The 13,740-nt window shown below is 37.8% G+C and overlaps 1 protein-coding gene across 10 annotated transcripts in view; it reads right to left on the bottom strand.

Annotated features, from left to right (window-relative positions):
- The window catches only part of VPS8 (vacuolar protein sorting 8 homolog (S. cerevisiae)), a 246,001-nt gene that overhangs the window by 228,380 nt on the left and 3,881 nt on the right, over positions 1-13,740 (bottom strand). For all 10 annotated transcript variants that reach the window (XR_001359954.1, XM_005858444.2, XM_014530618.1 and 7 more), the window contains exons 2-3: positions 1,975-2,220; positions 1,127-1,195 (exon numbers count right to left, since the gene is read on the bottom strand). Coding sequence is in view for 9 of the 10 variants with exons in the window: in XM_005858444.2 (XP_005858506.1) it covers positions 1,127-1,195; positions 1,975-2,127 (222 nt within the window). In the remaining variant the exon portion in view is untranslated. The remainder of the gene's footprint in view (positions 1-1,126; positions 1,196-1,974; positions 2,221-13,740) is intronic.

Consider the following 13,740-nt stretch of genomic DNA (forward strand, 5'->3'; position numbering starts at 1 on the left):
CAATGGAGAGGGGGGGGGTGCAATTGGGGGGGGGGGACATTTGTAATGCTTTCAACAATAAAGAGGTTTTTTTTTAAAGTAACAGCAATATCAACTAATATAAAAATAAAAATAAAAGTCATGTGAGAAAAATGGAAGATACAATTCACAAAGAAAGTAGTTCCCATCCTATAATAAAGTGTTGGCTATTACCCTAAAAGTAGTATACGGAAAGAAGTAATAAAGACCAAGGCCCAACTCACTCAGAGCTGTGGGATCAGTGGGCATTTCTGTTGGGGAAACTTTGCATCATTATCTTTTAGAAAACACAACCAAGGATCTGAAATAGATTTAGACATTAAAAAATAGAAGCTAAAACCTTCAAGGGAAGTCTTAAGCAAGTTTGTAAAAGATCAAGAAGACTGAGTTGAAGAATTGTCAGCAGATGCAGGGTATATTTCACAAACATGTACTTCCACAAAGTTCCTTTACAAAGTCTTTATATCGCTAATTCAGAAAAGGATAACATCATTTCAAAAGTCTGAGGAACTTTTTAATAGAGATAGTACTCATAAGATAAATTATGGAGGTTGTTTTTTTCTTTATATAGAAGGATGATGAGGCACATTGCAAGGCTGCAGATGCTCTTTAGTATCAGAGGATGAGCTATTTGAATATCACTGGTAGCGATAATGTTATCAAAACATAATACAAATCTCAAAAGTGACATGAGTTTAGTATTTCAACTCACTTAATAAAACATTTTTTTTTAATCTACCAAGTAGGAGGCATTGTACTGGGCACAGAGATGACCAAGACATGGCTTCTGCCCTTAAAAAGCTCACAATCTAGATCAGCACTGTCCAATAGAACTTTCTGCAAAGATAGAAATAGTTTGCATCTCTGCTGTTCACTATAGTAGCCACTAGCTACATGTGGAGTACTGAGCACTTGAAATGTGTCTTGTACAACTGAGGAATTGAATTTTTAATTCTTATTTAACTGTAATTAATGTAAATTTAAAATGCCACATGTGGCTAGTGGTTCCCACATTGGACAGTGCAGATATTGATATATACTAGTATACTATAACTAATCTAGTAGTATTATAATCAATACCATAAAATGATCACTAATATATACTTACCTCATTTAGTATGCTTTCCAATGTTGGAGGAGTATCAACTTGAGGAATATCAAACTCCTTGTCATCAATCTAAATAGAGAAAAGAAATTAATGCTCACACAATGATGCTTTCCCTCTTACAAACATGTGTTTTAATTAATTTTGAACCATTCATTAAGAGACACACATACTACCAAACTGATCACACAGAAGGCAACTCAATAAAAATCCATGGTAATAAGGATCAGGTCAAAAGACTACAGAATTGTTTCCTTTCCCATCCACCTATCAGTGATTATAAAGACAAATATGCACTGACTACACCATCCTGACAGCCCTTTCCAGAAAGCTTCTGTTGAAGAACTTTGGCATCTGCTTTCTTAGATAATGACAAAACAGCATGTTTTATGACAATCCCTAATTTTCTAAGTTTAGACATAAGTCATATAAGCTATATATACAAAGTTCTGACATTGCATTTGTTAGTCATTTCATAAATGATGGTGAGATTAATTAGGTCAAACAATTTGTCATTAAATATTCTCATGGGGGGGGGGGGAATTACTATGTAAGAATTCTAAACCTACCACTAGCTCTATGATCTTAAGTCATTTAATATAGTGGCACTTCAGTTTCTTCTTTTATAAAATGGATTGTCAGAGTATTGTAAAGCTCAAATGAGAACATGTAATAAAGTATTTCATAAACTAAAATGAACTATACAAATGAAGAGTGATAGTATCTCATAAAACTGTATACAGACTCTTATTAATCCATGCAAAAATGATAGATTTAAAGTCTTTGACTATAAAGTACAGTCTAATCAACATTCCTGTCAAATTCATCACTTAACAAAAGTTGAATTTTACCAGATCATTTTTGAACTCCAGTTCCTTGTCCAAATCTATGTAGGAGAATTTTGAAAGTGAAGCTTCTAGATTGAAAGATTTATTCAGTTCTTCTTCAGTAGTCTTGGCACAGAGGCTCTGTTCCACATTTTCATGGTCTGGTTCATTTTCCATATTTACTTTTAAGAATTGTATTCAGTCAATCCAAGCAAGTTATTGTTTGTTTGTTTTTTTGGCCTTAAATCATGATGACCTGAATGATGATCTCTTTTCAAAAAAGAAAATAATATGTTGTTTAGATTTCCTCAACTGGACATTCTGAAGACTTACTTGGTCAGACTTTTGGGAAACTTAATCATCTGATTACAGGAAAGGGAAATCAAAACTGGGATATGTGGTATAATATGGAGCTGAGTTTCTATGGGAGCATAAAGGAAGAACATCTAACTCAGGAGTCTAGGAAGGGACCCACCACCTGAAGTCATAAGTCTGGTGATGGTGACAGACTTGGGATAAACGCAGTCACCAGACCTGGTATTAATTAGATTTATGTTCCTAAAAGCATAAGGACAAACTGGTGCCAAAAGCTACAATTTACCCTTTCATCACATTCTTAAACCTCAGAGTAGATCTCCAATTCCTCTGTAGATAAGCACATAGACCAAGTTTTACACTGGCATCTATACAGGGCCACAGATCCCTCAGGGAGCCTTGGGTAGACACAAAGAGCCCAAAATGAATAGCTAGTCACTTAATATGATACTAGTAAATCGAAGGGTTAAGATCTATCAGGGTAGGTAACAATTTTGCTGAAATAAAATAATTCCACAACCAACTAGAGATTTCTAGAAAGAAAGCCAGTCATAAAGAAACATGGACATTTTCAGGGAAAACTGAAATACTTTAAAAAAAAAAGTGTGCACTTTTTTTTTTGTAGATTTCACAGCGCTAAATAATACAATGCTATATCAAAAAGAAACAGATGGCCAGGCTGGCGTGGCTCAGTGGTTGAGCGTCAACCTATGAACCAGGAGGTAACGGTTCAATTCCCAGACAGGGCACATGCCTGGGTTGCGGGCTTAATCCCCAACAGAGGCGTGCAGGAGGCAGCCAATCAATGATTCTTGCTCATCACTGATGTTTCTATCTCTCTCTCCCTCTCTAAAATCAATAAAAATATATTTTTTAAAAAAGAAACAGATAATTTTGTTTATTCACAAAATTGTCTAGCACGCAATTATCTGCAAAATTTCTAGAAAACTAAAAATATAGCCAGGAAAAAGTAATTATAGGTGTAGAGATTAAATTTACTTTTAAATGTTTTTAGTTTATGTTATAATTAGACTCCAATTGACCAAACTTTTAAAAATCCATCACTTAGCTCTACCTGCTTAGAATAAAGAAATAAAAATATGAAAACAGAAACAATGCCATAGTAATAATGATAATAAAAACAACTCTCCCCACCAAACTCCTCTTACTCTTACTCTTGCCTTCACGTTAGTGAAGTAAAGGCAAAAGAAAAAAAAAAGAGCTGACAACTGCTGAGCCATTGAAAGAGCTAATTTTTTAAAGGGAATAGAGCATGTTGTTGTTTTTTAAATACATAACATGCCCAAAATACAAAATGTTATCTAACTAGGCTCATTTTTTTGTTTAATTAGGCTCATTTTTTATTTTCTTTATTTTATTTTTCCATCACCATTAATTCCCCATGTTCCCAAACTTACAATTAATTTCACTTCCTTCAGTGTTTCAGTTTTGTCACACTAAAAAAATTAATATCTACTATGTGTATGACTCATGAAAACTGTTTTTTTAAGGGCTGAAACCAATTTTTTCTAGCTAGTACATTTGGCATATTATCAAATACAGACTAATTTCTTTCACATGCCACAGAAGATAGACTCTAAGGCTTTTATAAAACACATGCTATTAAATATATTCCTAAAAGACATAATTGAGGGTACTCTGTATCTGGCAACATTAGAAAGTATCCTTCCAATCTCAGTTACTAAATGTACTGCTTCTTTTGCAATGAACCAAATATGGTAGCAATATTAGCAATATTATATGCCTTTCTTCAAAGAAAACCGAGCTAGCTCATGAAAAGTTACTTCTTAATAAAGTTCACTCTTGTTTGTACCACTTAGCAAAAATTATTACAATTAGTCAAAGAATGTTTGCAAACATGCACAATTAAATTTATATTCAGTGATTCCTCAGGAAAGTTACTGAGATTTATTCATATGTGTATACTAGAGGCCCAGTGCACAAAATTCGTACACAGGGGGGATGGGAGTCCCTCAGCTCGGCCTGCACCCTCTCACAATCCAGGACCTCTGGCTCCTAATCGCTCGCCTGCCTGCCTGATCACCCCTAACTGCCTCTGCCTGCCTGCCTGATCACCCCTAACCACTCTGCCTGCCTGCCTGATTGCCCCTAACTGCTCACCTGACTGCCTGCCTGATCGCTCCTAACCGCTCGCCTGCTTGCCTGATCACCCCTAACCACTCTGCTTGGCTTCCTGATTGCCCCTAACCACTCGCCAGCCTGCCTGATCGCCCCTAACCACTTGCCTGACTGCCTGATCACCTCTAACCACTCACCTACCTGCCTGATTGCCCCTAACTGCTCACTTGCCTCCCTGATCGCCCCTAACCATTCTGCCTGCCTGCCTGATCACCCCTAACTGCTCGCCTGCCTGCCTGATCGCCCCTAACCGCCTCTGCCTTGACCCCAACCCCCACCGCCACAGCTTCATCTGGAAGGAAGTCCAGAATGACATCGGAAGGTAATTCAGCTGTCCGGTCTAATTAGCATATTACGCTTTTATTATTATAGAAACACGCACTTAAATAGTAGAAAAGACCATAGAGAAAAAAAGAAAGCTTTTATATAAATTATCAATAACCTACAATGTTTCATTCTTTGCATTTGTCTTTCTAAAATAACGGAGAAAAGAAAACAACTTTTTTCTAGCTCTTTTTATATCTCCTATCTGGAATTAGAGGCTCACAGAACTGCTCAGTCAGCATCTCTGAACACCAATAAAAGAACATCGTCCTGCCATGCTACCCTACTTCATTTCCAACCTTCACCTCACTGAGCTCCAGTGATTGATGTGATGTGGTAGCAAAGTGAAAAGAACACAAGTCAAAGAGTCGATTAAAATCAGGCTTGAATCTAGACTTTACCAGTTCCTACCAGTAACCTTGGTCAATCTGTCTATCCTTTTGGAGCCTGTCTATTTCTACATCTGTAAGATGAACTTTACTGAGGCTCTTTGTGTTCTTTACACAGAGCAGCACCTCTTGTCCTGGAAAGGGCTCCTTCAAACCATGTGGTTCTTGTGAAGCTGCCAATCAAAAATCTCAGAGGAAAGGCGTGGGAGGGTAGGTGGGTGGATGGGATAAGATCAACCAAAGAACTTGTATGCATATATGCATAACCCATGGACACAGACCATAGGAGGTGAAGGCCTGGAGCTGGGCAGGCTAGAAGGGATCAATGGGGGGTTGGGGAGGGGGGGACATTTGTAATACTTTCAACAATAAAGATTTAATTTAAAAAATTAAAATAAAATAAAAAATTTTAAATCCCCTAGTAATAGAGATTGCCTAAAGTAACCAGAGTCCTTCACCAGGATTCATTAAAATGGAACTGGTGAGAAAGATCCATTGCCATTGTTCTCTAAACCAGTGGTTCTCAACCTTCTGGCCCTTTAAATGCAGTTCCTCATGTTGTGACTCAACCATAAAATTATTTTCGTTGCTACTTCATAACTGTAATGTTGCTACTGTTATGAATCCTAATGTAAATATCTGATATGCAGGATGGTCTTAGGCGACCCCTGTGAAAGGGTCGTTCAACCACCAAAGGGGTCGCGACCCACAGGTTGAGAACCGCTGCTTTAAACAATAAGTAATAAGGCTGGGCAGCACCTCTCCCTGCCTCACCCTATTCTGCAGAAAAGGAGATCATTTATTCAGTACATATCAACCAAAAACCTATTATGCATCTGTTACTGGAAATCTACCTCTACAGACATAATTTACAATCTAGGTTCAGATTCTCTAGCAAGAATTAAATCAACCCACAAACACAAGCAGGAAAGAAGAGGAAAGAGTGTCCTGATATCATTCAAGTCGCAAGTTTCCAATTTTCTATGAAGTTAGCTCTGGAAGTTTGGATACATAAGCCAAAATACTCTCCCAGTTTTCTTTTTTTGGTCACTTAGAATTGAGAGTCCTGACTCCTAGGAATGCAACTACCTATTTTGCAAGAATAAATGATACAGTGACTGTAAAACATTTAAAATAATGCTTGGACACAGAATAGGTTTTCAAGAAATATTAGCTATTATCATTTAAAATTTCCTCAAAAATCTCCAAATTCTTTTAAAGTTAAAGACCCTGAAACAAGAGCCAGTATTCTGTTATAATGAAGCCCACACTAAGCTATCAAAAGAATACCTTATCAGAAGGATATGCTTCTAATATAATATTAGAAGTTTATTCATGAGATGAGTTGTGGGGTTTTGCCTAAGACTAGCACAGCCTCCAGCAAAGTGACACGCACACTTAATAAAAACTTTTAATTATGATAAGTATCTTATACTACTAACTCATTCTAAAAGTATGCCTTTTTTTACATCAACGTCCTCTTTTGTCACTAACCAGCAGTTTTTCCTTTCTTTATGTCAGTCAATAAATGTTTCCAACCCAAATACTAGTAGACCTGCTGAATCAAAAGATCACAATGCTCATTTTTTATAAAAAAAGAGTGCACCAGAGCAGCTTCTATAAACTTTTTAGAAACTGAGTGTGCCTGAACCTACCTGTCATAGGCAGAATAACAGTGCCCAGTGATGCCCTTTCTAATCTCCAGAACCTCTGACTGTTACGTGTCAAAAGGGATCAGCAGTTTTGATTAAATTCGGATTCTGAGTTGGGATATTTTCCTGGATTATCTGGTGAGCCCAATGGAATCACAAGGATCTTTAGCGGTGCAAAAGGGAGGCAGAAGAATGTGTCAGAGGACGAGATGTGACAACAGAAGATGCTATATTGTAGGCTTTGAAGATGAAGGAAGGGTGCCAGAAGACAAGGAATTCACTCAGTCTTTAGAAGCTGCAAAAGACAAGTAGGGGATTCTCTCCTGGAGCCTCCAGAAGAACCCAGCCCTGCCACAGCTTGAATTTAGCCTACGAAGACTGGTGCTGGATTTGTGAATCACAGAACTGGACAGTAATAAATCTATGTTGTTTTAAGCTACTAAATTTGTGGCAATTTGTCACATTAACAATAGGGAACAAATATACTAACAAATTTCAATTAGTTGTTAGTAACATCTTCAACATTCTGAAATACTAACCCCTCCCTTGTTACTTGGTGTTGCCCAAATATTTATTGAGCAAGCTTTTCATTTCAATATGCAGAACAATGGTGAAATGCTTAATATATGACACTTAATATTACACACTTGATGCTGATACTGTCTTCAGAAAACACTTAAGTGCTATCTCAGTGTGGAGGTTTGCAATAAACTACTGATAATTTCCTTTTGAAATACAATTCTACAACTAGTTCTTCACCTAATCATTGGGTAATCTAGTGTTTTTATCATTCTTAAGGCAATGCAATGCCAGACAGTTTCTGCAGACAACACGACAGGTAATCTCAACTGTCTTAGTCTCTCCCAGAATGAAGTCAAATTAATATGACAGGAAATGTATGTCACAGAATCATGATCTCATGATCACCCAGTATGTTGTCCTCTTCTGAGTGCTGATAAACTAATATTTTAATAGTTCTGACTTAAAATTATCTGACACCTTGGGAGCTCATACAACTTAACAAAAGGAAGATAAACAATCTAATCAAAAATGGGCAAAGGACCTAACTAGACACTTTTCGAAAGTGGACATACAGAAAGCCAAGAGACATATGAAAAATTGCTCAAAGTCACTAATCATCCAAGAGATGCAAATCAAAATGACAATGAGGTACCATCTCACACCTGTCAGAATGGCTATCATCAACAAATCAACAAACCACAAGTGTTGGCAAGGATGTGGAGAAAAAGGAACTCTCATATACTGCTGGTGGGAATGCAGACTGGTGCAGCCACTATGGAAAACAGTATGGAGTTTCCTCAAAAAATTAAAAATGGAACTCCCATTTGACCCAGTAATCCCACTTCTAGGAATATATCCCAAGAAATCAGAAACACCAATCAGAAAGAATATATATACCCCTATGTTCATAGCAATACAATTTACAATAGCTAAGATTCAGAAACAGCCTAAGTGCCCATCAGCAGATGAGTGGATTAAAAAACAGTGGTACATCTACACAATGGAATACTATGCTGCTGTAAAAAAGAAAGAACTCTTACCATTTGCAACAGCAAGGATGGACCTGGAGAGCATTATGCTAAGCGAAATAAGCCAGTCGGAGAAAGATAAATATCACATGCTCTCACTCATTTGTGGAATATAATGAACAACATAAACTGATGAACAAAAATAGATGGAGACAGAGAAGCATCGATCAGACCGTCAAACCTCAGAGAGAAGGCAAGTGAGGGTGGGAGGGGGGGATGGTAAGAGATCAACCAAAGAACTTGTATGCATGCAGACAGGAGCAGGTGGGGAGAGGTCAATGGGGGAAAAAGGAGACATATGTAATACTTTCAAAAATAAAGAATTTAAATAAATAAATAATAAAAGATTATCAGACATCTTGATAGTTCCTAAGGTTGTTCCCTCTTAATAAGGTTATTCCCAACTAATTAATAATAGATTCAAGGACCATTAAAAATATATATACATATAAATAATATAAACAGCAATGACCCCATTATGACACTGGCCAACTGAATAATAACTCTAGAATGTGACCTAGATTAGGACAGGTTAATGTGGAACTCTTTCAACAGTTTTGTTGTTGTTGTTGTTTGCTTGTTTTTTTACTTTGGCAAACATTTCCAACTGTTCTCAAGTGCCAGAATCCTAGAACTTTTCACATTACAGTGAAATCAAATCAAGTGTGTGGTTTTGTTTTTTAATTTACTGTATCCCAGAAAGCTATCACAAAATCATGATATGCAAACAAGTTTACATGCCAACTTTGTTTCTAGCTTTCCCAATCCAAGTTTTTTTCTTCCATTTACTTCTTTGTTTTGCTTTGTCTTCTTGTGGTTTGTTTTGTAAAGAAAAATACAATAGAGGATTAACTTCTGTTAGTTTTCTACTATATTTCTTGGGTAAATGGACTCATTTTTTTTTTTTCTCAATGTCTCCCCATTCAAAATACAGACCAGGCAAAGAGCCTGAGCTGAGGTGTATATGGGGGAAGTTTACTCTGCCTCCTATTTCTGTACAGTCAGTGTAAGAACACAGCCTGTGGTAAGCACCAGGAGGCCTAGACTCATTTTTAAGAGTTCCCCAATGCCTACAGGATAAAATTCCTAATTCTAAGCCTATGATTCCAGACATCACATGAGCTGGCCCTACTTTCCCTTACAACTAAACTCGCTATTTGAATTCAGTGCTTCAAGAATAGCTTCCACTTTCTCTCCATGTCTACTCACTCTAGTTGACCTTCCCTTTCCTTTTCTTCTCCATTTATCTAAGTTCCTTCTTTCCTTCCTTCCTTCTGGACAACTTCCTTCCCCCAAGCATCCTCTAAATCCAGAATGCACATCTTCTTTAGAACAGTGCCATGCCACTTTCCTCATATTGATTCATTAGTTAACGTACCATGTGACTATGTCTTTTCTCCCCAGCTATACAATAAAAGTGGGACCATGCTTCTTTGTATACTCCACATCACCGGGCTCACTGACTTGCATAGCTATGTAAACATTCAATAAATATTTGCTGATTAACACAGAAACTGGAAGATGGGAAAACATCTGTCTTACAAATTAAATACATGTTTTATTACCTGTAACTGCTAAGCTTCAGAGGATACTGTCTCACAGATTATAGGAATCTACGCCATAATAAGCCAAGTTATAACTGAGTTCTACCTTTATTTATTCAGGCTTATTAACTACTGCTGATCATATTCATCCTTCAGATAGCAGCTAAAACTTTGATTCCTAAAAGAACCTTTTTTGTCCTGCTCAACTACCAGGTAGACTAGGTTCCCTGTTAATATGTACTTATATTGTTCTCTTTTATTACACTAACTAGAGGCCTGATGCATGAAAATCGTGCAAGAGTAGGCCTTCCTCCCCCTAGCTGCTGGCACCAGCTTCCCTCTGGCACCTGGGACCTGAGCTTCCCCAAGCTTCTCTCCGGCAGGCACCCAGGACCCGGGCTTCCCTGCAGCCGCCAGCAGGCACTCGGGACCTGGACTTCCCTCACAGCCCCGGCTTCTTCAGGAAGGTCGTCCAGAAGGATGTCTGGTCTAATTAGCATATTACACTTTTATTATATAGGATTATGTCACAATCATTTTTTCAGCGTCTGAACCACCATTCCCTTCCCTCTATTGGAATGCAGGTTCCAGGAGAGCAAAGATCTGTCTTTTTCACCATTGTATTTCCAATGCCTAATTCCAATGCCTAATCAACCCACCAATGCAGCCAGCCAGTCATCCCCAACCTCCTTCCCTACATACTAGTAAACAGCCAAGCAACACTTCATTACTGGTTTCCAGAGCTTCAAATAGCAGTTCTGGTCATTTAAAATAAGATGTGGTTAGTTGTTCTACCCCAAAAAGCCTCCCACCTTGCAAGTTCCATTCTTTATATCTAGGTGAGATTTTTTTTAAATCCATAACACTGATTTTATCTTTTAGTGAACATTTTGCTCATGTGTAACATGACACAAACTCCACAAATTCAGATGTTTCATGTTCTTTTACATTAATTCAGCCTATAGGCCAAGATGAAAACAGTGAAAATGTATCATATATCCATTCAATTTACAGGAACTCATCTGTTATCTTTAACAAAGGGAAAGAGAGAAAAAGAAAAGATTCACAAAGAGCCAGGGACTCTGTATACTGTTCCACTCAATAACTACGTGCTTCAGAGTGAGCCTGGGAGAGGAAATGGATTATCTGCTGTCCTTTGGTCAGTCTCAGTTTTTGCATGCACAAGCAATCAATTTCATCTGTGCTCAAAATAACAAACAGCATGCTCTTCCAACATGGTGCAAAAACTGGCTGTGTTGGACTTCCTGAGAGATCCTATGTCAATCTCCAACATGACTCTTTCCCAGGGTACTTTGAAGGTACTCAATTTTCAAGAGTACTCAGTTTCACCTTAGAAGCAGACCCTGTGTTAGCTGCAATGCTACTCTATACTGAGATGAGCTGCTTACCTGACCCCTGAGTTTCTTTCCAAGAACTGGCACATGCAGATAACTACAACCCACAGTGCTTAGAGCTGTCACTATGAAAATGCCCAGAAGGCTGTTTCTTTTTCTCTTCTCTTGGTAAATGTCTAAATGAGAAGAGTGGTCATTTAAAACTTAGGAGGTACATACAGAACAACAAATATTAAAAAGAAAAGTGAAGGAAAGGAAGAGTGCTTGACATGGAACATTCTCAAAGAATTCATATGTTTGGGACACAAAACTAGCCTAAACAAATTTAAGAAGATTTAAATCATACCAAGCATATTCTCCAACCACAACGCTTTGAAATCTGAAATCAACTGCAAGAAGAAAGCTGGAAAACCCACAAATATGTGAAGATTAAACAACATGTTACTGACCAATGACTAGGTCAAAAAATAAAAGAGATCAAAAGATACATAGAGAAAAATGAGAATGACAATACCATATATCAAAATTTTTTGAATGCAGCAAAAGTGGTGGTAAGAGGGAAGTTTACAGCATTACAGGCCTACCTCAAGAAAAATCTCAAACAACCTAACATTTCACCTTAAAGAACTAGAAAAAGAACAAAACAATCCCAAAGTCAACAAAAGGAAGGGAAATAATAAAAATGAGGGCAGAATTAAACAAAATAGAGAACAAAAAGACAAAAGAAAAAAAAATAATGCAATAAAGACTGGTTCTTTGAAAATATAAATAAAACTGACATCTCTAGCTAGATTTACTAAAGAAAAAAGAGAAAACACCCAAATAAACAACATCAGAAATGAAAGAGAAATTACAATGGACACTACAAAAATACAAAACACTACACAAGAATACTATTAAAAGCTATACACCACCAAAATTGATAACTTAGAAGAAATAAACAAGCTCTTAGAAATATATAACACTAGAGCAGTGGTTCTCAACCTTCTGGCCCTTTAAATACAGTTCCTCATGTTGTGACCCAACCATAAAATTATTTTCGTTGCTACTTCATAACTGTAATGTTGCTACTGTTATGAATCGTAATGTAAATATCTGATATGCAGGATGGTCTTAGGCGACCCCTGTGAAAGGGTCGTTCGACCGCCAAAGGGGCCGCAACCCACAGGTTGAGAACCGCTGCATTAGAGGCCTGGTGCACAAATTTGTGTACAGATGAGGTCCCTTGGAGTGGCCTGCGGGGATTGGGCCCCAGCTTGTGCCCCCAGCCTCGCAGCCCCACAGCTTCATTTGGCACCCCACCATGGCCTGGCGCCAACCCCTCACCTGCTCCACCATCCCGCCATGTTCCACACCACTCCCTGGTTTTGGAAAAATAGGAAAGCCACATGCAAAAGAATGAAACGACTGCTATTTGACACCACACACAAAAATAAACTCAAAATGGATTAAAGACTTAAATATAAGACCTGAAACAATAAAATACATAGAAGAAGACATAGGTACTAAACTTATGGACCTTGGTCTCTAAGTGGATTTTATACTAGTAAACTTGATTCCAAAGACAAAAAAAAAAGGTGGACTAAAAAGCTTAGAGACAAAAAGAAACCTTCAACAAAACAAAAAGGCAACCAACCAAATGGAAAACCTCCTGTAAGGGGCTAATATCCAAAATATATAAAGGATTCATACAACTCAATGATAAAAATAAAACACACAAAAAAAATCCAACTAACCAGTTTCGCTCAGTGAACAGAGCGTCGGCCTGTGGACTGAAGGGTCCCAGGTTCGATTCTAGTCAAGGGCATGTACCTTGGTTGTGGGCACATCCCCAGTAGGGAGTGTGCAGGAGGCAGCTGATCGATGTTTCTCTCTCATCTATGTTTCTAACTCTCTATCCCACTCCCCTCTGTAAAAAATCAATATATTAAAAAATAAAATAAAATATGAGCAGAGAACCTGAACATTTTTCCCAAAAAGACATACAAATGGGCAATGTACATGGAAAGATGTTCAACTCCACTAGCTATAAGGGAAAACAAATCAAAACCACAATGAGATACCATCTCACAAATGTTAGAATGGCTATTATCAATAAGACAAGAAATAACAACTGTTGCAGAGGATGTGGAGTTTAAAAAGGAACTCTCATACACTGCTATAAATTAGTACAGCCACTATGGAAAGCAATATGAAGATTTCCCCCAAAAATTAAACATAGAACTACCATATGGCCCAGCAATCTCTTTTCTGTGTATCTACCTGAACATTTTGAAAACATCCTATATAATAAAAACCTAATATGCTAAGTGTCTGGTCAGCTGGTCAGCAGTTCAACCAATCAAAGTGTAATATGCTAATGATATGCTAAGGCTGCTCAACTGTACACTATGACGTGCACTAACCACCAGAGGGCAGACGCTTTGACCAGTAGGTTAGCTTGCTGCTGGGGTCCAGCGGATCAGGACTGACCGAGATGGGCTGGACATGCCCTGGGAGCC

This window comes from Myotis brandtii, unplaced genomic scaffold (assembly GCF_000412655.1).
Source record: "Myotis brandtii unplaced genomic scaffold, ASM41265v1 scaffold118, whole genome shotgun sequence".
Lineage (NCBI taxonomy): Eukaryota > Metazoa > Chordata > Mammalia > Chiroptera > Vespertilionidae > Myotis > Myotis brandtii.